The sequence below is a fragment of the Emydura macquarii genome, unplaced genomic scaffold (assembly GCF_026122565.2).
Source record: "Emydura macquarii macquarii isolate MOO-44397 ecotype Brisbane River unplaced genomic scaffold, CSIRO-AGI_Emac_v2 contig_2897, whole genome shotgun sequence".
Classification (NCBI taxonomy): domain Eukaryota; kingdom Metazoa; phylum Chordata; order Testudines; family Chelidae; genus Emydura; species Emydura macquarii.
Window position 1 is genome coordinate 54,669,020 of NW_027133034.1, and position 27,804 is coordinate 54,696,823.

General features: G+C 39.9%; 2 protein-coding genes across 4 annotated transcripts in view; one reads left to right on the forward strand and one right to left on the reverse strand.

Moving 5' to 3' along the window:
- CWC27 (CWC27 spliceosome associated cyclophilin) overlaps positions 1-1,594 on the reverse strand; it is a 183,999-nt gene extending 182,405 nt beyond the window's left edge. The window contains exon 1 of one of the 3 annotated variants that reach the window (XM_067569143.1): positions 1,185-1,583. In XM_067569143.1, coding sequence (XP_067425244.1) covers positions 1,185-1,226 — 42 coding nt within the window. In that variant the 5' untranslated portion in view covers positions 1,227-1,583. Of the gene's footprint in view, positions 1-1,184 lie in introns of all 3 variants that reach the window. The other 2 variants (XM_067569145.1, XM_067569144.1) reach the window with 2 other exon arrangements.
- Positions 1,549-27,804, forward strand: SREK1IP1 (SREK1 interacting protein 1). Its single transcript, XM_067569146.1, has 5 exons — positions 1,549-1,733; positions 13,511-13,558; positions 15,715-15,855; positions 26,050-26,128; positions 27,490-27,804. Exons 1-5 carry the CDS (start codon positions 1,721-1,723, stop codon positions 27,677-27,679), a joined length of 471 nt encoding a protein of 156 aa, XP_067425247.1. The 5' UTR covers positions 1,549-1,720; the 3' UTR covers positions 27,680-27,804.

A 27,804-nucleotide genomic window follows, 5' to 3' on the forward strand; every position in this document is an offset into this window, starting at 1 on the left:
CACATTAACAAGAGTCTCATTCTTTTACAGAGGACTACAATTAATGGCCCCACATACTTACATGACAACAGAACCTGTGGTGGATTTTCTAACACCAAAATGATTTCCCACTGACCTGCAGCAATCTGATGTCACAAGCTTCCACAGTGGGATTGCTACTCACTCCTCAACTGCCAACAAAGCACTCATTCTGGCATCCCTACACATAGATCCAAGAAAGCAGCCTTTGCATCTTAAAGTTGTGCAGCCACTGCTTGTTGCCCTAAACCTGCACTACAATGAGATCCCACCAATCAGTGTTCTTTTTTCAGATCCAGGAGCAGTGCTCCACCAATAACCTTGAATTGTTTTTTGCTATGTCCCTCAGCAGTCTCTCCTCAAAAAATTCATCATGCCCCCCTATCATTGCGGTTCTTCCTGTAGCTCTGTTAATACCACAGGATTGTGCATTCTGTATTTGCAACGTTCATGACAATAGCACTGAGCTCTGCAGGCTCCATGTTTCTGTCAGAGATAGCAGGCAGCTAAAAGTGCCATGCAGGTTTGTGGGATTTAAAAAAAAAAAAAAAGGCGTGAAAATTATGGGATAGGGATGACATTATGGAATGGAGAAAGTTGCATGCTGGGAACGTGACCCATCTCCCAGTTTGCCAGATGAGTCATTTCTATCCCACCACAGGTGACAATTTCCCAAAAGGCATCATGGTGGAGGGTGGCGGGTGGTTTGCAAGCTAGGATACCCACCCCTGGTGCACCGCACTTGGCATGGACCCAAGCACTCCTGGTGAGTATGCACAGCAGCGCCAAGGCAAGCAGCCACGCATGCAGGCGCAGGAGCTATAGGCTGCTGGAGGCAGCAGTAGACGAAGGTAACTTGCACCTGCCAAGGTGTGGCATAGCTCTGGCCTAGGTGCTAGGAGGATGGGCACCAGCATGAGACCCCACGGTCCAGGCGCAGGTCAGGCCCTTCCCCAGGCAGAGGCCCCAAGTTCTCTGTGCAACTCAGTGGAGCTGCGCGTCTTCACTCCTGGCTCCCTTCTTCGCCTTTCACCGTGGCCTGCTGGCTGTCTTGTACCCTCCCCTTCCCCACATGCTGTCCCTGGCCCCCCGCGTCCCCACCTGCCCCGCCCCGCCCCGCCCCGCCCCGCCCCGAGCTGTCCAGGCGCGGCTGGGCCGGGTCTCACCTTGCCGTTGGTCGGAGGCTCCTGGATGTAGATGTTGCTCATGCTGGCGGCGGGGCTCCGGACAGCGAAGCCTGAGGGGATGAGGCGGACCCGGGTCTGCTCTCGCTCACGGCGCTGCTGTAGCTCCGACTAGCCCCGCGAACCTCCCGCCATGTTGGACCCTGGAATCCAGCGCCGCGCCGCGGGGGGGGGCAGGGAGGCTGCCGTGGCGAGAGGCCGAGCGCAAAGCCACCTCAGACACCGAGGAAAGGGCGGCACCGCCGCCGTCTCGCGCCCTCTAATCCTCTGAAGCTTCCCCGGTGACCTGGCCCTTTCGCCCCCAGTCCCGTCGCACTTGCAGAGCGTGATTCCCCCTCCCCTCCCAATGGTGCGGTCCGGTCCGGCCGGATTGCGCCGCCCAAAGCTCACCGGCTCAGCCCGCAGGCGCCGCCTCTCAGTCTCTGGCCTGCTGCGTCAGTGCGCAGCGCGGCTCAGCGCAGCTTGCTACTAGGCTGATAGGCGAGAGGCTACCGCCGGCCGGTCGGGCTCGCAACTCCATGGCGCTGCCAGGTGAGGGGCCCGTCCCGGTGTGGGGGGACTGGGAGGCCGAGGAGACCCTTGAGCTACCTGGTGCGGGAGGCAGAAATGGGAGCCAGGTTGCTTGGGGCCATAGGCTACCCGCCTTGGGGGCGGGGGTGCTCCACAGACCCCGGAAACTCCCATCGCCCTTACGTGGAAGGGGCTGGAGCCCTCCTGGGCGGGTGAGTAGAGAGCGGGGAGGGAGGCTGACTACAGAAGGTGAGACGAGATGGGGGCCAGCCCAGGCGGTGCAATCCTAAAGGGTGAGGGGAAAAAAAATGAAGCCTTAAAGGGCTAAAAAGCTAGTGGGGACCGTGTATCAGCCTGGAGGAGAAGTGGCCAAAAAAACAAAATAAAAACACTAAAGGAAAGAAACCCAAGTTTCATGTTGTAGAAAGCTGGCTTTACACTCACAACTTTTTTAAGGCTGGAAGGGAACATCATGATTGATCAGTTCAACTTGTGTATTGTAGGCTACAGAACCTTTCCCATCCACTCCTGTAATAGGCCCATAGCTGCTGGCTGCATTACTGAAGTCCTCAAATCATGATTTAAAGACTTCAAGTTACAGAGAATCCACCATTTACACTTGTTTAAACCTACAAGTGACCCATGCTGCAGGGGAAGTGAAAATCCCCATGGTCTCTGTCAGTCTGACCTAGGAGAAAATTCCTTTCCAGGCACAAATATGGTGATCAGTTAGACCCTGAGTATGTGGGTGAGCCCCACCAGCCAGACACCTGGGAAAGGATTCTCAGTAGTAGCATCTCCTCCATGATCTTATCAAGCTCTGTCTTGAAACCAGTTAGGTTTTTTGTACTCACTGCTTCCTTTGGAAGGCTGTTGCAGAATCTCACTCCTCTGATGGTTAGAAACCTTTGTTTACTTTCAAGCCTAAACTTGTTGATGGCCAGTTTATAGCCATTTGTTGTTGTGCCATCATTAGCCCTTAACTTAAATAACAACTCTCCCTTTCAGGAGTCGATCTCTATGTATTTATAGAGAGCAATCAAATCTCCACTAAGCCTTCATTTGGTTAAGCTAAACAAGTCAAACTTCTTAAGGATATGTCTACACAGCAAAGAAAAACCCACACCTGGCCTGCGCCAGCCAAGTTGGGTTGTGGGGTTGTTTCATTACTGTTTAGACTTCCAGGCCCACAGTCCAAGCCTGAGTTGGCTGGCATGGGCCAGCCACAAGTTTTTGTTTGCTGTGTAGACATACCTTCAGAGAGGCGACTTAGGGTATGTTCTCCATTCCTCTGATCACCCTAGTAGCCTTCCTCTGCACCTGTTCCAGTTTGAATTAATCTTTCTTAAGTATTCCAAATGAAGTCTCACGAATGCTTTGTAAAATGGTAATAACTTTCTTTATCTCTACTGGAAATACCTTGCTTGATGCATCCTAGGATTGATTAGCTTTTTTGATGGCCGTATCACATTGGTGGCTTTTAGTCATCCTGTGATGGACCAGTCACCAAGATCTTTTTCTTCCTCTGTCACTTCCAATTGATATGTCCCCAGCTTATAGAAGAAATTCTTGTTAGTTCTTTGGTGCTTGACTTTGCACTACTGAGCCCTGGTCTACACTTACCTGGAGATTCGACGGCAGTCAACAGGAGTTACGCAAACTACGCAGAATAGCTTGCGTAACTCACGTTGACTGCTCTGCTTCCCTTCTGCACGCTGTCTACACTGCGCTGTACCAACAGAAACAGCGTTCCCATCGACGCAGTGCTACGCTACTTGCGGGGGTGGTTTACCAGCGTTGACTTCCTGATCGATTGAGCGGGTCTACACTGACGGCTCAATCAATCCAGAAAGATCGATCTGGCAACGGCGAATTTGCCGCCGTCAGTATAGACATGGCCTGAATGTCATGCCATTTCTGTTACTCCAGTTTTCAAGGTCTTAGATTGGAATATCATACAAGAAGATCATTCTTCATATTGGCAATACCTCTCAACTTTTTGTCATCTGAAAACTTTATTAGCACACTCCCACTTTTTTTGCCAAACCCATTCATAAAAATTTTAAATGAGATTGGTCCCAAGACTGATGCCTGAGGAACTCCACTAGTAACTTTCCTCCAGCCTTACAGTACACCTTTTGCTATGACCAGTTCCTGTCTCTCTGACCAGTTCCTTATGCACTTTTCAATTCTCATATTTATCCCTATCTTCTTCAGCCGTGAGTTTCAAAGAGAGAGCTAGGTAGACACAGCATTTGGCCTCTTGGATTACTTATTCCTGATCATAGGCAAGGGAAGTAAATAGTTCTGTACTAATTCTGCTGGATCTCTCTGCAACATCTGATTCTGTTGATCACCAGATACTCCTATTATGGCCCAATAAGTGTGGGGATGAACAGAAATACCCAAAAATGACTACAGCCCTTTCAGACCGAATCCAGATGGTTGTTATGGGCAACTGTTTCTCCACCTCTATAGCGCCTGTCTGCAGTCAGTGTCTCACAAGGCTCAGTTGCCCCACCTTATTCCATGTCTATGTGCAACCATTGGGAATGCTGGTGACAATATACAGACTGAATTGCCAACAGTATATAGATGACATCCAGCTCTGCCTTTGCTTAATGTAGGTTGTAAATAGCTCTGTATCCAAGCTTTCTCAGTTTGGAAATAAAATCATGTCTTAGTAGAAGAGCAGCTGAATCTAGGTCAGATAGAAGTGATGCCAGTAAGAGGAAGGAAGACATTGAAGAATTTGTTTCTATAACATTTGCCACTATCAAGAACGTCTGCCCTCAGATTGTCTTCCTGAAACCTTGGATCTGTTCAACTTCCCAGTGCAATGCTATCGTTGCTATGAGAGTTGAGATCTAAGCCATCAGTTTCTTCAGAATGTAAGCTTTTTTCTGTGGAGGGGGAAAAAGACTTCTAGCCCTTATTGTTGGTTAAAAAAAGGGGAACCAGTGTAGCATAATTCTGAGCCAAAGACAAAGATTTTATACCTTTTTTTAAGGACATTTTTAAACATCTGGGGGAAGGTGGTGATGAGGAGCAAGATTACTCCCTGAAGTCTTGCTCCTTACTTCAACCCCTCTCACACTTGCATTACCCATACTCTGCACATAAGAGATGGCTAATTATTCTGTTATCCTTCCAATCCACTGACCATTGTGGGGTCCCCACTCTTGCAGACTTTCTAAGTTTCACAATCCCAAGGTGGTTCTTGTTAGACCATGTGATCTACTTCCAGGAGATCTGGGCTATGGATTTGGAGACCTGGTTTCTGTTCCTGAGTCTGCCATTGACCTGTTGTGTGACTGAGTGATTATCTTCAACTCTCTGTTTCCCTTCCAACTCTTCATCTGTTTTAGTTTGTAAACTCTTCAGAGTAAGGACCATCACTTGCTTTTTATTTTTTGTAGAATGTTCAGCACAATGGGGTTTCAATCTTGTTTGGGGCTTCTAGGTGCTACCACCATATATAGATATAAAATAATAATCTCCTTCAGACCACAGAAGAGTTTTCATAGATTGCAAGTCCAGAAGGGATCTTTGCGATCATATATTCTGACTTCCTATATAACAGGCAGAGAACTTCCCCAAAATGATTCCTTTTGAACTAGAACAGTGGCTGTCAACCTGTGGTCCACAGATCCCTAGGGTTTCATAGACTATGTCTAAGATTTCCAAAGGGGTGTGCACTTCCATTCAAAAATTTTTAAGGGTCCACAAATGAAAAAAGGTTGAAAACCAATGAACTAGAGCATATCTTTAAAAAAAAAAAAAAAAATCCAACCTTGATTTAAAAATTACCAGTGATAGAGAATTCATCATGACCGTTGCTTGGTAAATTGCTCCAATGGTCAGTTACCCTCACTTTTAAAAATTATGCCTTATTTCCAATCTGAATTTGTTTAACTTCAGCTTCCAGCCACTGGATTGTTATACCTTTCTTCGATTGAAAATATTTGTTCCCTGTGTAGATACTTATAAACTGTAATCAAGTCACCCCTTAACCTTCTCTTTGTTAAACTAAACAGATTGAGCTCTTTGAGTCTTATCACTAGAAGGCGTGTTTTCTAATCCTTTAAGCATTCTCATGGCTCTTCTCTGATCCCTCTCCAATTTTTCAGCCTCCTTGAATTGTGGACGTCAGATGTAGTATTCCAGCAATGGTCACACCAGTGCCAAATACAGAGGTAAAATAGCCCTCTACTACTCAAAATTCCCCTGTTTATGAATCCAAGGATTGCATTAGTCCTTAAGGCCACAGGGGTCTCATGTTCAGCAGATTATCCACTATGACCCCAAATCTTTTTCAAAGTCACTGCTTCCCTGGATAGGAGCTTTATCCTGTAAATGTGGCCTACATTCTTTGTTCCTAGATGCATATAATTAGCCATATTACAATACGTACTGTTTGCTTGCATCCAGCTTACCAAGCAATTCAGATTGCTCTGTATCAGTGACCTATCCTCTTCATTATTACCATTCCCCAAATCTTTGAGAATGTCTATACTGCCTCACAATTTGGACTAAAGGGGTGTGAATAAAGGGATGCACCAAAGTTCTGCTCTGTAGCTCCCCCATGTGGTAGCTGTAGGTGTGAATGTAAAGATCCCGATTTTGCACTAATGTTGTCCTTTTTGTACTCATGCAAACATGGGAGCTTTAAGTTTGCACCTGCAGCATCCACATGGGGGAGTTACAGCACAGCACTTCGGTGCATATTACTGTTCGTGCCCCCTTGGTCCAAACTGTGGGGCAGTGTGGGCATGTCTTCAGTGTCATCTGCAAATGTCTAGGGATGATGAGTTTATGTTCTTTTCTAGATTGGCATTAAGTATATTAACCTCTTTTAATTATTTATTAATAGAGTCCTGTATCACCTGCTCCATTACCCCGCCTGGGATTAATGTCAGACTGATTCTCATATATCCTTTTTATAGACTAGCACAACATTAGCTTTCTTCTACTCTTATGGAACTTTCCCGGTTTTGCAAAAGTTATTGAAAATCAACATTAATGATCTAGCAAGCTTCTCAGCCAGCTCTCTTAAAACTCTTAGATGCAAGCTATCTGGACCTGCTAATTTAAAAATGTCTAACTTCAGTAGCTGCAGTCTAACATCCTCCTGAGAGATCCTCATGGAACAGAAAGAGTGTAATCATCATATGAGATGACTACATCATTTGGCTTATCCCCAAATATAGAACAAAAGTATTTATTGAACACTTTTGCCTTTTCTGCATTATTATAATAATTTCACTATTTCCATTTAGTAATGGACCAGAACCATTGTTAAGGTTCTTTATGTTCTTATATACTTGTTAAAAACTGCTTCTTTTTGTACTTAACTTTATTGGCCACGCATTTCTCTTTGTGTTCCTTTGCTTCCCTTATCAATTTTCTACAATTCAAAGCTTCTGATTTATATTAATTATTGTCAACTTCCCTTCTTCCATTTATCATATATTGTTTTATCATTATTACTATTATTATTTTCTATAGCTCCCTTCAGGTCCCCTTTAAGCCAGGTTGGTTTTTTAATCAGTATGGCTTTTCTTGATTGTGGTATTGTGGCTTTTGGGCATCCAGTAAAATGTTCTTAAACAATTCCCTGAATAGAAACCACAAATATGTTTGGGAAAAAATCACCAAACAGCCATCAGGTAATAATGACTGTCATTCAGAATTGAACCACTTCAGTAGTGAAGTGGCATCCTTAGAACTGAAAGGGTCAGTATTCTAGGCTTTGCAGAATTTGATTTTATTAAATAATTTCCACAGATATTGATTTTTTGTTTTTTAAGCAATTTTCCAGTTTTCATTTACTGAAATTTTTACAGTTGTGGAAAATTATGGGGGATCCTACAATTTTTTTAATAACTTTTTGAATCTCAATATTTACTGTTAAAGCTTTATAACTGTAAAAACACATTGTCTACATCACATGCCAAAATATACAAAGTAAATATCCTTAAATCAAACTCTAATAAGCTGTCAGGCAGCATTTTTCTCTGCCTGTCTGCAAATTTCAGCTATTATCAATTGAAATAATATTTTTCATTGGTTTGTGTATAATGAAATCCATGTTTACCAATAAAATCTAATCCTTCCAAACCTATGTACCTATTACTAGTCCACTGAGATATTCATTTCCCATTGTAGTTTAACTTAAAATTACAGTAGATATCTACCATGTCTGTAAGAAGGATTGGTAATGCAGCAGCTTCTTTAGAGCCAGTGCAATTGTTTTGTGTTCTTATGGATACTTGTGCCAGTAATTCTTGTGTTAGTAACAGTTCTGTAGGACCATCTTCCCTAACATAATAGGATGTTAAATCTGCAAAAGTATCATTATGGTATCCTTTGTCAATTCAGTTTCCTCATGAAAACATTGAGAGAGACACTCTAGATACTGGACAGGATATTAGCTGAAGAACTCCTTCCACAGGAAGGTGGCTATATTTTCTGAGAAAAAAACCTGAACATGTACCATTTGTTCCCATGCTTTCATCCTGTCACTGCCCCATCCAATTATGATAACTCCACTTTGGTTGTTTTAGGATTTCTATTTTAACAGGGATAATGAAGTTCTGATTAAAAACAGTTTTTAAAGGATTAATTTGAAAAGTTTATTGTAGTTTGTGAGGTGCTTGAATTTTCTAGGGCTTCGGGGGGGAGGGGTTTGAAGACTTATTTGAATTTAGTTAGAGCTATTTCAAAAGTCATTATCTGACTAAATTGTTGAACTCACTGTTTCTTCAGACCCTCTTTAAATATGTAATCAAGCAGTACAAAGTATGAAATGAGAGAAAGAGATGTATAACCCAGTAGCAGAGTGTGTCAAGTGAAAGTCCTGCAGTATAAGCTGGGATCATATTGGGAAGTATAAAGGATCAGTAGTGTTGCTGACAACAGTATAAGTTATGATAACAGAACGTTGTACTTCTGAAGTTGGCATAAGTTCTCGAGAGAGAAGACTCAGATGTAACCCACGCTAACCATGTCTGCAATCCATACAGAGAGATTTATGAGTTGTGTATTGTCTGTGATTCAGAGGTTCTGGGTTCAGTCCATGCAGACGTCTTTGAAAAACTTGAACTACTATGGATATTTAATGTTTGGGTTGAGTTTTCCTGGCCAGAGGGAATGTGTAACCTAGGCTAACAGATAATACAGCCTGTATTTTGATATAATACTCCTAGTTGAGTTGTTCGCAAGGACTGAACCCCAGAACTCTGGATCTACAATTTGGAGCCTCTATTCGCATCAGTTAAAGGACCAGGGACCAGATTTTTAAAGGTAGTTAGGCATCTAATTCCCACTGAAATCAAGCTCCTTAAAAAATCTGTTGCCACATCCATTAGCTGAAAGCCAGTAGCAGACTCCTAAAGCTCTAAGCGTTGACTAGCTACTGTGGTGGAACCCATGTGTCGACACATGGGTTAAGTAATATTTTTATTAGAGATGGTGGTTTGGACACTTTGAAGTGTGTTCTCAGCAACACATAAGTGATGTGAAAGTGGCAAGGAATGCTGGAGACTTTTTTCTGTCCCCTCCCCACTCCTTTTTTCATGCTTTGAAGAATTTAGGCCCGGAAGACTACACTGCAGAATTTAGGCCCAGAAGTCTACACTGCAGTAAAACCACCTCAGCCCAAGCCCTGCAATCCCAAGTCAGTTGGCACAAGCCAGCCTCAGGTGTCTAATTCAGTGTAGACATATCCTAAAAGGTTCCTAACCCTTTTCCCCAAAATCTGCCCTCTTTCTTATCTCCAGCCCTTAGTAGATCTCTTTTCCCAGTCTTCCCTAAATGTTCTTACCTTCATTCTCTGCATTTTTTCTCCTTCCCATTCTTACACCTACTAGTTCTTCTTATACCACTCTTTTTCCTCCCTCACTTCTCCAGTCTTCCTGCTGGGACCCAGATTGGACTGGAAGCAATTTATCATTACTCAGTGGATGGGTGTGGATGATGATAACCATTTGATGTAACTTTAAATATTCCATTCCACTGATCATTCATAATTTAATACAATACTGATGTGTAAAAATTCATCTTACCGATTCCAATAACGTGTCCTTCAGCATATGCATAATTAAGATGTGTATGTTGAAAGAATTCATAAGTACATCCGTGGGACAAAGTTAAGCTTTTTTATTGGAATGCAAAAGGTGAATTTTCATTCATCGTACTGTAGTTAAACAAATGTATGAACTGTTGGGGGGAATGGGATACTTGTTTAAATTTCCTTAACTAGTTATCACCATATCCTTTTAGGTTGAGGGAGGTCATTTTAATTTTCTTAAGTATGTTTCGTTAAAAAGGATTACTTGTTAATTTCCCTAAGATTGTGTTGTGATGATTCTTTCCTCCATCCCTGATGTAATAGCATCTTAACAAGGCATAATAACATAAAGAGAGAAATGATGGTGTGTGGATATAGTAATACACAATTCAACAAATAACACTCTGCTTTAATTTTCCAAAGTTATACAATATTTTAAATTTTATTTGTGGGGCTAGCTGTTGCTAAGGTATGGATTTATCAACTACCTACTTTTCACAGTTTGCATTGGTCTTGCAGTCTATAAATCATAATTTAGATTTTGTATGTGTCTGTGGAAATATGTATGTACAATTAATGCATGTGTGCACATGACAAGGTTTATACAACTTGTAATGATTGTAGGGTGGATAAAAATCTGTTGTGTTCTCTTAAATCATTTTTGTTTGAATTGAATTTTGATTTAAATCGGGTTTTTTATTTAAATGCAGGTATATTTAAAAAAAATAAATCCATTGAAAATTAAATTTTAAATTGACAGCCTATGTTAAGGCCTAAATTTATTGTAATCTATTAAAATAATTTAAGTTAAATACAAAAATACTATTAATCAGTACATTTCCTGATAAAGTATTAAAGTCAAACCTCTGAGCTGTTGGAAGTCACTGGCTAAGCACCTGGAACCAATTTTTGTTGAAGTGGTAGCTTTGGGCTCTTCTGTAGATACAGAGAGAATATTTTCTTCATTTCAGTTTATTCAACTAGTTCTGTTCAATGACTACTTCATTTTAAGAAACCTGTTGGGAGTTGGAAAAGCAGGAAAGGTTGTTTTCCTCTTACACCTTGTTTTTTGTTTATTGATTGGAAGAGGATGAGATCTACTATGTAGTGATATTTCAGGACCCCATTCAGCCAAGCACATGAGTTTCCCCTCAAGCCCAAGGAAAGCAGACAGTCTGCTGCTAACACTGATTTCTTGAATCCAGTGTCTAGGCTTCATTTGCACAAGTACAAAGTACCACACCTCAATGATCAGGTGGAAGGTAGTAGACTACTGAATTGTCTGTCACATACACAGAGAATCTCCGGTCCAGACATGATCTTTATATACAGTATTACACATCACACGTCAATACCCCTTCTTCTCGTTCCTTAGCCAATCCCTTCTTTCTATTTGGTATTGCTATCATATATGATAATCCAGATTACACACTAAATTATATAACATGTTTTTCTACTCTTTAACAATAACAAAACTATCAATTCTAGTTATCAGACAGAAACTTCCCTCATTTTCCCTAGACACACCAAAAACTCAATAACAGAATGTCCAGATGTTAATATTTGTTGCCAGAAACCTTTGTTCACACTGTCCTATCTCAAAAGATTATACAGAAATCGTGACCATACTCAGTTATGCAGGCATACAGAATCTATATATATATTGCTTATACATTACTTATGCATCTATTTATACACTAATTGCTAATCAATTATCCAGTAACTAAGGATTAGGCCTTTATCAAGTTTATGAGATAAGTTTATCTAACTGATGCTTCACTCACTCACATACTAGTTCTAAAATCTCAGTGACCAGAAACAATCAGTTAAATTCACTAACTACAGATAATACATTATTTGTTTAATAAATCTGTTAGTTTAAGGGTATGTCTAAACTGCAGTTAAAAACCCATGATTGGCTCAGGCCAGCTGGCTCAGGCTCATGGGGCTGAGGTAAAGGGCTGTTTGACTCCAGCCCAAGCCCAAATGGCTACACTGCAACTGAATAGCCTTTTATCCTGTGCCCCATGAACCCAAGTCAGCTGGCACAGACCAGCCACAGGTTTTTAATTGCAGTGTAGATGTATCCTTAAAGACTAAACATATTTTGTTAAACTATTTTTTTTTTATATATCCAGCACATTTAAGGTTGTTTTATTTAATTGAATATGCTGCTTTTGGAATTTTAGTTGAATTTTATTATCTATGCAACAGAGCTTGACGAACACCACTAGTGAAAAGATTAGTCTGATAAATAAGAATTGCATCATGCATTTTCTAAAATAAAAAAGGTAAAGATTAAGAATCTAAATGTAAGTTAAGCTATATAATTGCTTGAATAAACATGTATAGATATAGGGTATCTCCTGGTTAGCAAAAGGAAGCCCCAGTTGTAGTTTAAAGGCTATATTTAGTTGCAATCAATACATTTTAATGGTTAGCAAAAAATGAAAATCGGACTTTTTTAAGGAAAAGAACTAAAAAGTAAAAATGCAAAACATTAAAATAGATGATTCAAGTCATTCAGAGTGGATTGATTTAAAAGTACATGGCACTAGTTGATTTAACATACTGTAGAAGGTCAGGGTTATTGTGATAGGATACTTTTCTACAGTGGTGACTTTGGAGATACTGTAATACCATTTTATTCTGTTTCCCTTTACATTATGGAGCAATGCTTTGGGTTACCAAAATAAGTAAGAAGTGTTTGAGAAGGGGCATGTTGTTATGGGACCAGCTGATGTCCCTTCTATATAGCGTGGTGGCCTGTTTGCAAGCACCAAATATGATTGTCATTCACCTCGGGGAAAATGATTTGGGAATGTGTAAAGGGAAGTTAAAAGGGATTTGGGGCAGATACTGGAACTTTTCCCAGGAGTAAAAATTATTTGGTTGGACATGTTACAATGCAGGGTGTGGTGGGGAGCTGTAAAGCTTCCGTGGGTTGACAGGTAGGGTGTATGTGAACGAGGAGGTGGCCAACTTCAAAGGTGGCATAAGGAGTAGGTAATTTCTTGTTCAGACATTGCATATTGTGCACCAGAGTTATTCAGAATGATGGGGTTCACCTGCAGACTTGGGAGCTGATATGGCCAGTATTGAAGAAGGCATCAGCAGATTTCTGGGAACCTGACTAGGTGTGAGTGGAGGAAGCCAAGATAATTGCTGTTGTCTCATTGTAGCAGATGTCCAGTACAGATATTCAATAGGAATGGATAAAGTGATCAGAGAAAATAAATTGGGAAAGGAATAAAAAAAGCTATCCTTTAAAGGAGTGGAAACGGGTGCTTATGGGCTCCTATGATTGGTATGACAGGGAGTCAACCCCCCCACCTTTATAGCCCCTGCCTCCCTCATTTTGGGGAGAGGGTGAGAGGTCCCCTCAGTGGGTTTGCTGGGGACCAGAATTGGTGAGGGGAAGGTCTGCCCCAGGGTATATATAATGATTAGGAAATTATCTGCATTGTAAAATTTTATCTGCCGGGTATTCTCAGACATTTAAGAATAATGTTGCAGCCTAATTAAACCACATCCAGTGTCTCCTGTCCTTCCAGCATAGCCGGACAAGAGACCAGGGTATTAGGTTTTCTAATAGATTTCTCTAATGAATAATCACTGCAGTATGTATATGTACTTTGACACTGTGTCAAGTCAAATATAAAAAGGATAAAAAGAAATTTAATTCTAATTAGTAACACCCAAAATTAATGAAAGTTTTTGTTTTCAGGTGGAAATAAGGATAACATCAGGGCAGGATGCAAGAAGTGTGGCTATCGTAAGTATGAAGGAAGTATAAAGATCCCAATAGTGCAGTTTCTCTCAAACTTCTGAAAGCTGAGCCATCTCTTCAGGAAAATGAAACAGTTCCCCCACACACAACTCACCTGCTGCCCAGCAGTTTGTTGTTAAGTCTTTTTCTCGTAATTTATACTTTTTTGTCCGCTCCCCGCCTCCACATCATGGGAAACCTTAGTATAGCTCTTCATAATAAGATACTACTTCTCATTGAAACACGTAAGAAAGAAGTGAAATGGTTAACAAATTTGGTATTTTAAAGTATACTCTTTGGTATCTGAGTTGGCACCCATTGAGATGAATTGGCAATTCACACCTCAGAACTATTGTATCAGACTCTCTGCAAGCTCAGACAAGAATTTCTGATTGGTTACATACATTTCACGTTTTGAATGTTTTCTTCACCACTATGCCAGATATACTCTTTTTTTTAAGTGAAAACTCTGACTCTAAAGAACAAATCAGAAGTCTCTCTGTGTGTTTTCTTTCCCCTCTCCTTTCCCGAAAAACCTAGTCCTCTGCATGCTCCACACTTCGGAAGATACTACCATAACACACTACCTCACAAGTACTATATCTGTTCTTCATCACTTCCATTGTATGTTGCATTATGTGCAGAGCTTTGTGGTTATTCTCTTTTAACGTTTTAGCACAAAATTTGTTTTTATCTGGTTTATAGTCTTATTTTTTTACAAAAATTAATAATAAATCCTCATTACATCTTTGGTGCAATTTAAGTAATTAATTATTCACTTAATTTTTAAGAGCATTTTGTTGACAAATCTTTCAAGCCATTTTTTAATTTATTTAGAAAAGTGTTATGTGGTGAGAGAGGTAGAAGACTTTCTTCCAGCAAGTTTTGAAACTGGATTGCTTTACTTTATCCATGCCGCTGAAGGCAATTAGATGTTAGCATAGCATTAATTGTTGATATATGCGGTGTTGTAAACTTTCTGGTTATGAGAGAAATTTGGTTAGGAAAGCCAAGTAACCTATTCTGCCTTAATGTTCCCTACTGCTTTGGCCTCAGGAGATTATCTTTGATGTGAAGAAATTTGTGTTTGTAGCAGTTACTAGCCTGGTTCCTGTGGAGATTTCTAGCAGTGTTTCCCTTTTGTCTGGGGCTAAATTATTTTTTCAACTGACAGCTTACAATGATTATAGGTTTGGAGCTCCTGTTTTCACATTTTCCCCCATGTCCAATATTTTAAGATGGGTTAGGAGTTTTTGTTGCTTGGATACAAACTTAGGATTTTTGGGCCCTCAATTTTTTTAAATACACATTGCTACAGATAACTGCTGTTGCAGACAAAGTCTTTAATGAATAAGCGATTCTAATACTGACTATATTAAAAAAGCATTAGTCCATTTATTATCTCTAAACTAGTAATGTTTATCGTTTAGGACAGTAACTGGGAGAGAGTCATAAAATAGTTCATTTCACCTTTATCCCGGAATTTTGTTTTTGAGCTAATCGTAGGAAGAATATATTGAGATTGTTTTTTAAAATGTCAAGCAATCGCTTCCACGCCACATATGCTGTTCTGGTTTAATCCTTAGTATAAATTCGGTTAAAATTAGCTGCAAATTCCTTTTTCTTAATGTGTCTATAAAGCACCAATCAACTCACACGCACATATGTTTTAGAAAATAAAGAGTGATAGCGTATATGTACACATTTTTAGTTGATATCTTTGGTTTCTGCAGATATAATTCGTCACTAGAAGGAAGGAGATTCTCACATTTCACTTTTTCAAAGAAAACATTTCACCTTCCTTCAAATCAGTTCTTCAGAGAAGGATATGAGGCACGTTCACAAATCATGAATAAGACTATGCAAAAGCTTTGAGGAGGGAAGTGGTTGTAAAAATAAAAATAGAAATATTGATAGGAATAGCACCAGTAGCTAACAGGAACGCTCACTCCCCAAAACAAAAGCACAGCCCCCAATCCTTGCAGTAGTTTTTCAAAATGATCTTCCTTTTTCCCACTGACAAACCAAATTAAAGTCCATCCCTTTTACGAAATCTGTGTAATACTAAAATGCATGTTTCTCAGCACAAAGCAGTAACTAATATTATTTACTAATTTGAAGTGTTTCTGCCCATGGCTTACTCTTTTTTGATTTTTATTCAGCTGGTCATCTGACATTTGAATGCCGAAACTTTCTACGTGTGGATCCCAAAAGAGACATTGTTTTAGACGTTAGCAGTACAAGCAGTGAAGACAGTGAGGAGGAGGAGCTGGGGAAACTGCAGGCCTTACCAGAGAAAAAGAGTAAGTTTTAAATAATAGTTCTCAATTTAGGATTATGCTCTATCTTGTTTAAAGTCCTATAACTGTCATTTTACTCTTTTAGAGATCACTTTTTACTCTGCTATATAGTCCAGTGATCTAAATAAATTGTTTTTATGGCATGGCCCCTAGCTGAAGAGTTTTGGGACCCCCTGACACCTTGTGGAAAACTGGGAAAAGCTTCTACTTAAAAACATTAGAGCAAGCTTTTCAAGCATAGGTGCCTACATTTAGGCTCTTAAATCCAAAACATTGTGAGTTTGGGCATGTGTAAATGCCCTGGGGAGAAAGTAGCAAACATTAATTTAGCGATGTTATCCTTTGGTTACTGCATATAGCTGAAATGATTCTCTTTCTCTCTCCTTCCCCCAAGTTGATGATGCCTTTTTAAATGCTTTTCTTTATTTGATATGTTTCTTCTCTCTAGTTTTTAAGCTTTATTTTGTTTGAATGCAGCTAATTGTTTTGATTTGACAGTTAACATTTGGAGGGGTCTCTGCTCGCTGTCTGTTTTGGGGAAATGAGGCTTGGCCTCAAGAGGAAGAGAAAACAGGTGGGGTTAACTAGTCCACAGGTACACAAGTTCATGACTCAGGAGGGCTAAGGTCTCAACCTATAAAAAGGCCCCAGATCGGGGGAGGGGGTCTGTTTTAGAGTAGTATGAGCCCCCAGTTTAGGAATACTGGGGTATGGTATTCTGCTGTTACTTTGCAGTTTGTCTTTGTTATTCTGAGAGCATGTGTTGTAGATACACCAACCTAGATGCACTTTTCTTAATGTTTTTACTCATTTGCATTTTCACACTTTACATTTATTATTGGTCTCTTATTCTATACCTTGTCTCCACTTCCCAATCCAAATCCTATCTGTGGGTATGTCTACACAGCAGTCGAGGTGTAATTGTGGCACGTGTCGACGTACCCAAGATAGCTTCAATCTAGCTAGTGTGAATAGTAGTAGCGGTGAAGCCGCAGCAGCAGGCTTCAGTATGGGCTGTGCAAGCCCGCCTGGGAGTCTGTGTACTTACTCGGGCAACTAACCCATTCTGAAGTCCTTGCTGCTCTGACTTCACAGCTATTGGTACTCACTCTAGACTAAAGCTAGCTAAAGCTCTAGACTAAAGCTAGCTTGGGTAAGTCTACACATGCAGCAATCTCACCTATAACTGCACTGTAGACATACTATGTGAGATAGTTATTCTGATGAAATTAGGAAGGCGAGAGAGAGAGATGTTCTAACATATTCTTCTGTGTTGCCAGAGCACTTCAAAAGAAATATTTGGACCTCTTGTGGCAGAAGGAGTTGCTGAATTTGCTCTCCTAAAAAGCCTTTCATTTAAACTTGTGGGTAGGAACAAGGTTGTTCAGAAAAACTATGTACTTCTGGACCTAGGGATTTCTGAAACCATGGCTCTGAATGGCCACTCCTTTAAGAAAAATGGGTAAATGTAGCCCTGGAGAAACAGTAAGTTGTAAGTAGATGTTTACGGGATATTGTTCTGTCCCTGTCGAGTATGGATGTTTTCCCTTAAGTTATAGGTGCTCTATACAGCATTTTAAAAAACTCATCTAGGATTTTTGGAAATGTCTTTCCCCCATTCTTTAAAACATTTATCTCACTTCCTGCTGCTTGTTCCACTAAACCTCAAAAGTCATTTTGAGAGAAAAGAATGATGGCCACACATGATTCTAATCCAATGCTAAAAAGTGGATGTTTCCTGGGAAAAACCTAATTCAAAGGTTGAGGGAAGTATTATGCTCAAGAAGGGATATGTGATTTCTATTCCTTACATCTGACGAAGTAGGTTACAGTCCACGAAAGCTTATGCCTGCAGAAATTAAATTTGTTAGTCTTTAAAGTGCCAAAGGACTCTCGTTTTTGCAATATTAAACTGGTAATGTGGCTGACCCTTTGAGGATCAAGAGAACATTTTGGTAAAGAGAATAGAGTTTTAAATAACTTTTCTGTTTACTAGACCCAGTTTCTCATTGGGAGCCAGAGACTGAAATGCAATAAAGGGGGCTGTGTGTATTTCTTTTTTGAAGCTTCTTGATAATCAGTGTGGGGACTCAGGAGCACTGTTTGTGACTGTTTAGTAAATCTAGCTTCAGTGTAACCATCAGTTTTGGAAGAATCTGCTTTCCTTTTGAAGCCTACCTTGACCTTGGCATTTTCAGGTGGGCCACCTTAGGCATGTATGGGTCATAATAACATTATGGGATTATTTAAAATAAACACCGAACCTTAAAATTATGAATTTTTAATTTATAGGTGTTTGTTACTAATAACTCTTAACTGAAATTTGCCTGTAATTGTATTTTCTTCATTTATGCAATTTTGTTGTTGCTTGCTTGAAAAGGGAAACTCTCAACTATCACCTGTTTTAGAGATGAGCATTTCATAACCATGAAGATGTCTCAAATCTTCAATCTCATATCTCCTACCTCAGCATCAGTCTTCAGATGAGTGATGCAAGCTTACTCTCAGCAGAGCTCCCTCTCCTAGCTAAATGGGAGTGCATGGGCTGAGTTCCTAGGAGAAAGTCTTGCTGCTTGAAGACTGACAGATACCTTTTTATGGCATCCATGGTGGTCTGTGAGCAGTTTGAGGAGCACTGGTTTACAGTATCCTCAATAGGATGCTGAATAGAACTTGCGGAAAGTTTTTTTTTTTTAAAATAGGTTGTGTGGTAGCCAGATGTGGGGTACATACATCCTAAGACATGAAGGGTTTAACAGACTGCTCTGGGTCTGTGGAAATAAACCAGTCCTGCAACAGCTGCCCAAGATGTCACTTCACTCCACTTTCAATTAACTCAAGAAGTAAATGAAATGTGAGAAAGTGGCAGGTCAAGCTAGGGTTGCCTAGACAGAGGAAAATAAAATCTGACTAGAGTGAGGCAACTAGGAGTGAGGCAACTAGGTCCAAGGTGAGAGAGGACATTTGATTTCAGGTAGGGAACATATGAGAGAAGAAGCCAAGAGTTCCAGATGGGGTTGTAAATAAAATGGGCTTGTTTCCAAGGGGGAGTAGGTGTTCTATTTGGTTATTTATTTTCCATTCCTTTGACAAACAGGGATGACTGCATATCCCTCCTTGAAGTAAAGGATGGCTCAGCTTAAGGACTCCTTTAGCACCAGAGGCTGACACCAGTTTTCTTCTGATCTGTGGGACTAGATAACAACCTGGTTGGAGGGAATCGGGGTTTGATATGGGTGTTTGTTCCTTCCTGGAAGAGCCAGATTAGTACAGTACTCTTGTCTCAGCATTCTTCCATTGTGGTGTTCCATTGTTTGGGGACTGATGTGGTCTGTGGCAACATTATCCATCCTACCTTGTTCATAGGCCACTTTGTTCTCTTAAGGCTTTGCATAATTCTTCCACAAGGAAATTTTAAAGGTGTTAACAGCAGTTAACACTGTCACTGGCTGCCTTTTTTCTCGGTAATGACACTTTGCCTTTACATAGCCTGTTCTATTTGAATATCTTGAAAAGCTTGTGAAAGAGTAGATTCCTATTTGCTGGTTTAAGCAGAAGAAGAAATCTTTTAGGGATCTGGAAGTATGCCCTTGAACTGAGTACAGTGCACTTACGGCAGGAGTGGAAGCCAGGGTTCCTGAAAAGTATGATAGAATAGTGGAGATAGAAGCACCTTCTTTTCTTATATGTCCTTCCCCGAGGTGACTCGGGCTCCCCAAATGGAAAGAGGTATGGGGTTTTGGTAACAGGAGTGTTGAACCTACTATTATTCATCTTTCTATCTTATTCATTCTTTCATGTATCTTTGTATCTTGTTTGTTAAATTATTACTTTTCTATTTCTGTATGGTGTTTAGAGGAAACCTCTAGTGATCGTAGGGGCATTATGATACGTGCAAGAGCCAAAGGCATGCATGCAAAATGTCATTACTCTACCTTTAAAGAGACATAAAATTATAAAATCTCTACTGGGGATATCAGGGCTCCTCTTTAAAGTAGATCAGTGGGTTAAGGACTATTGATGAGGGAAAGTGAAACTTGTTCTAATGAAGAGCTTAGGATAACAATCTTGATAGTAGCAGAAAGTTGGCTGAAACTGAAACTTGTTGCTAGCTACATTCTTCTTTTTCCCTTTTGTGTTCAAAGAATAACGTTCTTATGGCTTTCTGTGCTATGCTGCAGAGTCTCATTGCCTGTTCTTTCACTTGCTCTGTTTTCTGCTACAGTAATTAATAAATGTTAATGACTTAAACCTCACCGCACTCTTAAGCTGTCAGGGACCCCTCATTGAGGAAAGCCTCTGAGTGGCAAGTCCTACTGCAACCCCCTCACAGTGAGAGTCAGTAACTGGTGGATCACCAGGCTGATCATGGAGGGTGAACCCCCCACCCCCACCCCCCGTTGTGGGGTGGGGGGGTGGGCAGCCCCACTATTTCTGCCACCCCACCCTCCCCCGGTAAGGGTAGCCTTCCCCTGTGAAGGGTTGTATCTCTTAATTATGGAGAAGTGTATAATAGATTTTCATACTGGATTGTGCTGGACTGGATAAACAACACCCCCACTGCTGGTTTTGATGCCCCGGCCAGCAATGTCAAATATATTAGGGGAATAATTCGAATTGCTGGACTCCTGCTCTCTCCTCTTCATGAGGAAATGATAAAGCAGAGTAGCAGTGAGGATACACAGGCTCTCCCTAGTGGAGATAATAATAACGTTCCAAAGGAACAAGGCTGTTTTAGTGTGGGCCAGGGGACAGATGTTGAGTTGACATTTTTACCGATGGTTTTTACTAATAATTTATTTAGTGATTTAGAGGAGGATAATTTTAAGTCTAGTTTTTATGATAAATATTTAAATTCTTTTAAAGATCCGTGTTTTATTGAATCCAGTTATTCTAATACTATTCTACATACTGATTTTATGGAAACTGGTCTTTGTGATACAGTAACTAGGCAGAAAGATAGCAGTTCATTAAAGGATGGGATACTTTATTTAGAATATCCTATAGAGTGTTTTAACTGCCCAACGTGTCCTCAGGTTTTAGCAACCTTCGGCAAATGATCTAAACACATAAATGTAGTCCATAAAAGTAGGGCTATCAGAGCGGTATGCAAGAAATGTGGCAATATTCCTATTTCTGTAATATTGCTTGACACTACCCTAAATGCGTACCCAAGAGGTTGATAACTCAGAAATTTTATCTGTACAATCTGTGGATCTGCCTTCCATGTAAGATTGGAGCTGAGTCAAAACACTCAACACAGACATCCAGTGGTAAGAAATTAGCAGAGAAAAGAAGCTAGGGTGGTGGGAAATGTAGTTTGCTCTCGAGTATGGACAGATCAGGAAATTGAGTTTTTATTCCAGCTGGAAAAGAAATATGCTGGAGTAAGAAATATTAATAAGTGTATTGAAAAAGAACTAAGGACTAAAACAAATAAGCAAATTGCTGATAAGAGGAGAGCCTTGGCCAAAAAGAAGGATAGGAGAAATGTAGATATGGAGATTTTGGGGGGGAGGGTGGGTGTGTATTAGAAGATCCAACTCCATGAGAAAAAATAAAACCCTTAAGAGAGCACCCATTGATTGAAAGGGCATCAACATTTTGCAGAGGCAAAAATGTTGATCAGATTTTAAATAATTTAAATAAAATAGAACAGCAATTAACTTAGTCATCGACAGCTTCAATTGGATGGGGCATGATAGAGGAAATATGCAAATCACTGATGAATATTAAGGATAGTGAACAAGGGGTGGAGCAAAGTATGGAGGGCAACAATAAGAATAGGGAGAAAAGAAATAGAAGGGAGAGGAGGACTCAGTTAATTAGTTTCTATGAGGAAATGTGCTACCAAGAAGGCCCGATATAAATTTTAGCAAAGGCTATTCGATACGGATAGGAAAAGATTGGCACAAATTATCATGGAGGAGCCTGATAAAGTTAAATGTTGTATTCCTTTATATGAGATTGAACAACACTATGTAGAAATATTGGAGAAGACTGGCCATGGCAACACTTCAGGATGTCCTCCAGTAGAGGAAAGAGCTAATAATGATTTATTGGATAGCCCTATATCTACTGATGAAATTAGGGAAGCTCTACGGGAAGTTCAAAGGACTAGTGCCCAGGTCCTGATAAGGTCATGGTTAGTGATTTATGGGCCCTTTTTAATTTGTATACCCGCATACTTATTAAGATTTTTAATATATGTTTTTTAAATAGGCAAGTCCCTGAATATTTTAAAGAAAATAGGATCATTTTAATATTGTAGGTCCTCAGGAATTAACCAAAATTTCTTCTTGGAGGCTCTTGACTATAGGTTCAGTATGGATGAGATTATACATCAAAATTTTAGTTGAGGTTATCTAGTGCTGTTAAAATATGTCCCAGACAGAAAGGTTTTATTTCAGCCCTGAGCTGTGAGGAGAATATATCTATTTTAGAGAAATTAATTAAAGGAGCTAAATGGAATGGGACAAAATTGCTATGCGATTTTGTTGATTTGGCTAAATCTTTTGATTCAGTAGGACACGGGCACATAATACATGGGCTGAAAAGTTTTGGAATTGGGGAGCATTTTATTGAGGTTATTAGTGATTTGTATGCTGATTGCATAACAAAGATATGGGTTGGGGAAGAAAGTCTGACTCCCATTTTTATTAGGAGCGGGTTAAACAACAGGATGGAGCCTTTATCCCCCATATTGTTTAATATTGCATTGGACCCTCTCTTGACTATGTTAGAGGTTGAGCGATCAGGGTTTATAGTTCAGGGAAGGAAGATTACAGCATTAGCTTTTGTGGATGATGTAGCTCTTTTAAGTAATTCTTACCAGGGGATGATTCATAATTTGGGGATTTTAAGTCCGTTTTGTAGCAATACTAGCTTATGGGTTAATGTGAAAAAGACTGAAGGATTTCATATTTTACCAATACATAACATGTATGTGGGTAAATCCCAGAGGAAGTTGGAGATTAGGGGAGGATTTTATTGATTATGTACAGCCTGGGCAAGTAGAGAGATATTTGGGGGCAAGAATTGAGCCCTGGATTAGGGTTGAGAATGCATTCTCTGGTATTAAATTGTTGGAGTAGTGTAATAGTCTATGTAAGTCCCTTCTTAAACCAGCCCAAAAATTGATAATTTTAAAAACACATTTTATCTAGACTTTTTTATAATTTGCTTTTAACTGAGCTCCCTTTTTATGTTTAGTGAAAAAAGTTGTGTTAAATATTTTACACCTACCTCAGTGTATTACTGATGGAATATTTTATTCAAGATTTAGGGATGTGGGATTGGCCATGACAAAATTCAGTGTGCAAATCCCTAATATGTTTATCCGGAAGTGGAGAAGACATATTGTCTCTAGGGATGATTGGTTGGATTTGTCTTTTTCATATGCTGGAGAAAATTTGGTAGATAAGATTTTAATTTATAGTGCTGCTACTGCCAACCCTAAATCATGGAGGGATGAGGAATATAGTAGGTGGAGCACTTTGAAGTGTCAGAGAGTGGGGGTGAGATTTTTAAAATGATATTGTTAGTAATTCCTTTTTAAAATACCTGTGTTTGGCCAAGTCCTCCTCTTTTATAGCTGCCATATAAATGAGGGCGAACGTATTCCCCACCAGAGGAAGAGAGAAAGATAGGTCATTGTGTAAATGGTGTGGGAAGGTTAAAGAAACCATTCCCCATATATCTGGGCAGTGTATTAAGACTAAGGATGCCTGGATCAATAGACACAATAGGATTTTAAAAGCTTTGATACGGTTGGTAAATTTTAGGTGGAGTGTGTTGGTGGAGCCGAATCTTTGAAATAAAGAGGGAAATTTAAGAAAACCAGTTGTTGTCTTTGAGAGAGATGGGATAGTTGCTGTAGTGGATTTCACAGTGCAGTTGGGAGACAATGTTGATAGTTTGGAGGCAGCCCACAGAGAGAAGACAGGATATTACTCTGAGTTGGAAGAGGAGGTTAATAAGATCTCCGGAGGTAAGATCATTTACATTTTTGGGTTCATAATTGGGTCAAGAGGCAAATGGAGTGAAGGAAATGATGATCTGTTGAAGCTCCTGGGAATAAAGAAATGGAAAAATTTCCCAGCTTTGCCAGTGTCCTGTTGGGTGACTGGGGGGCAAGTTTTCCCAAAATGCTTTACAAATTAATATACAACTAGCAGGAAATTTCTTCACCACCACACAAGTATAGCTGGCTGTTGGATGGAATGTGACAGCTGTTTAATATTGTACAACATCACACACAATGTTAGGGCAAGATATGAATGTGAGAACTACTGTCCAATTGGACCTGCAGGGGAATTTAGTCAGAATACAATTATCAAACTTGGAATTGGCATGGGAACTAGTGTTAATGTCTCTATTCCTGAAAATGTTGAAGCAGATCTAAGACTGATCCATCTGGTAAGGTTTTCAGTTTTGCCTGCTTTTTCTTCTCATAAAAAGCTAGTCAGATGACAACACTCACTTGTTTTCCTTTCTTCAGAAACCAGAGGTAACTATTTCTGTCGGTGGGGTAAGAATTTCATATGCAATGAGTCCTAATTTATTCTGGGCAATATTAATGACTTTTTTTTCTACTTGAGCCTCCAGTTTTGGGAAATTTCTGAAGCACAGAATGTATTGTGGACAAGGTCCTCCTTCCCCCAGCAACATGACTGGGGAGCATCATTTAGCCTTCTAAAAATCATTTTTGAAGGAGGCAGCCCTTGGGGGAGGGAGATGCTGGCCTAGGAAAAAACACATTAACACCTATTCTCTGATCCCTGCCACCCAGAACAACTCATGTTAGGGAAACAGCAGTTGAGTGACCCAGAAACTGCCTTGGGGGGGATCACACGCATTGTCATTTTCAGTATGCACACATGTATTCCAAACTTGCAATGTCTACCCTAGGTGACCCTATGTGATATTAGTCTCCTGAAGGTGACAGGTGGAAAGGGAGCAGTTGCTGCAAGTGTCTGGGCACAGACCTGGTCTTTATGCTACCCTGTGCATAGCTGGAGCACCAATAGGGAAGCCCATCCCCACTACCTCTGATAACGTTTTTCATATTAAATGGAACACATCGGAGGCTGTAACCCCAATGCTGTGATTGAAATTCCATACAGCATCGTGGTCAGCCAAAATGATGTCCTGCGTCCAGCTGGGCTACTCTAGGGTTAAAAACAGCTCCTGGCTATCAGGAAGAATGGATACCCCACTCGCCAGCCCCCTGTTCTCCTCCTCCTCCTCTTCCTCATCCACAGTCTCATCATCACTGGCCCTGGACTGTTTCCCCCAACATATCAATGCTGTATCTGGGAACTGGTGGGGTCGCCGCCGAGAATCGCATGCAGCTCATCTTTCATGTGTCATGTCTTTGGTGACGAATCAGAATGGCTGTTTGCCTCCCTTGTCTTTTGATACGCCTGCCTGAGTTCTTTGATTTTAACACCGCACTGTTGTGTGTCCCTGTTGTGCCCCTTCTCCAACATTCCCTCTGATATCTTTTCATAGATATCAGCGTTTCTTCTGCTGGATTAGAGCTGTGCCTGAACAGACTCTTCTCCCCACAGACCATGAGATCCAACACTTCAGGCTGGAGCGCATTTGGGGTATTCGGTCACCATGATCAGTTGTGCTATTGAGCTGTCTCCAAGTTGACCAAACAGGAAATGGGAATTCAAAATTTCTTTGGGGCTTGACCAGTGTGTGCACGTTGCTGTGGTGCAGCGGAGTTTAAAAAAAAAAAAAAATCGAGTTGTTACAGTGAAGCATTGTAGGACACCTCCCAGAGGCCAGAGATGTTGATTTATGCTAAAGTACGCCTACACTGCCTCTCATTCAACCCATCCACTTAGATTTTAGTGCGACGCCTCTCGTGAAGGTGGGATTTATTGAGTCGATATTTCCAGTGAGTTAGGTCAGCAAACGGACCTGGCAGTGGAGACACATACATTATTCATGGTGTAAACCAGGCATAAGATGCAGGTGCTTTAAAATGTGAGTTGTGTAACCAAAGTGCTACTGATCTGCAAAATATTTGAAATTAGCCTGCAAAATAGCACTTGTTACAAAATGTTTTGGTCCTGAAACAAACATTAGCAATAAAAAAATTACTGATTTCAGTGACAGTTTCTAAATTAATTTTTAAGTTAAAAGGGAAACACTTTGTATAAAATGCAATTTTTACATCCACAGATACAAATCAAGACGAGGAAAAGAAGAATCTAAAAAGAATAAGTAAAGAAAAATCCAAATCAAAGAAATTAAGAAAAAGGTAATTTAGAAATATCTAATTAATCCCAAAACAGAATTTTCTTAATATTTTAAAATCCAAAATCTACCTTCCAAATTGTTATATCCTGTGTATGTTATCCTTTATTTTTGCTTCAACAAAGGGCACATATACTACATTTGAAACAGAATTTGTACCCTGTAAAGCTAAACATACTACTAATCTTTTGCATACAAATCAGGAATGTGGCTAAAAAGTGGTAGATGTTGCAATTACAAATGCTAAAGCAAGACTTTTGTGTACTCTAAACACGATAAAACTATTTAGAATGAGAATTTAAAATATATTATTTGCTTGATATTCTACCAGTCACCATAGTAAGGCCCTATTCCTACAAAGATTTATGCATTTGCTTAACTTTATGCACTCTGAGTACCTCCACTGAAGTCAATTGGAGCATTACGGTGTAGCTATGTTAATTCTGCACAAAAATTGTTCTTGTGGACCTTGCTAGTGTGCACTAAAGTTCTATAGTGCACTTTGCTGCTACTACAACAAAGAAGCCAAATCCTACATACCTTACACTCACAAGCAATAACTATTAAATTGATGTCACTGTTCTCAAGTAAGGTAAAGATGACTTACCTCCATTACATTCTTAAATTTTGTATTAAAAACCAAGTTATTACATGTTCATAAAATATTCTAAATGTCACACCAGATTTATCTCTTCTTAAACAGACAGTTCAGTTAATCAAAATGAATGTCTTTTGTATCTGGTAACACCTGCCCTCTGAATTGGCAGTGATTGTGGGAAGGGAAATGGAAGTACATCCATTTGTTGGAAGGTATCATTAATTTAGATACTGTTACTATAGATTTTCTGGGCAAGCTTTCATTTCTTTATATACCTTGTTTTCATGATTTCAATCCATTTTCTTTAGACCTTAACATACAAGGTCATTTGCCTGTCAATAAAATTTCAACCTTGAGATATCTACGTTCTATAGTTTAGAAAATGCTTTATGCGGTGTAAAGAAATCAAATTCATTAAACCAGCAAGATATGATTAGTAATTAATTTACAAGTATGGGTCACTAACCTTTTCCAAACATAACCTACATGTTTCTGAACGCTGTTAATTAAGGAGTACCAGAAATCTTGCTTTCCTGGTGAGGCTGCCTCATCAGTGAGGCCAAGGTTTGGATGAGCATGGAGATTGATTAGCTTATCTGTCACAAGCTGGTGTGGAGAACCTCTGTACCTGGTGCATGAATTCATGTGTTTGTACAATCTCTAGCATTAAATTCAGTATAGAAAGAAAAATAAAGGGAATATATGATTCACTGATTCCTACACCGATTGGTAATTTAATCTGTATTATTTTGGGGATTTTTTAACAGATCTTATTCATCAAGTGTCACTGAAGAGGAAGATCCAAAACCAAAAAAACAGAAATCCCACAAAAAAGAAAGGAAAAAGGAGAAAAAAAGTAAATCTAAGAAAGGAAAACATCACAAAAAAGAAAAAAAGAAGAGAAAAAAAGAAAAACATTCATCATCTGATAGTTCAGACTCCTCAAGTAGCGACTGAGGCGTTAACTCATTCAGCTTTCATTACCGTGAGAGATTAGGATGGTTTACCTTTCAAATCTATTTTATATATGCTTTACATTACTATCAGGTTAAAAGATTAAATAAAATCTATATATTTTAAAA

Bases quoted from the DNA above. Each gene is read 5' to 3' on its own strand.
- SREK1IP1 (XM_067569146.1), top strand. The intron at 13,559-15,714 runs GTAAGTATGAAG...ATTTTTATTCAG, and splicing joins ATGCAAGAAGTGTGGCTATC to CTGGTCATCTGACATTTGAA. The intron at 26,129-27,489 runs GTAATTTAGAAA...ATTTTTTAACAG, and splicing joins TCAAAGAAATTAAGAAAAAG to ATCTTATTCATCAAGTGTCA.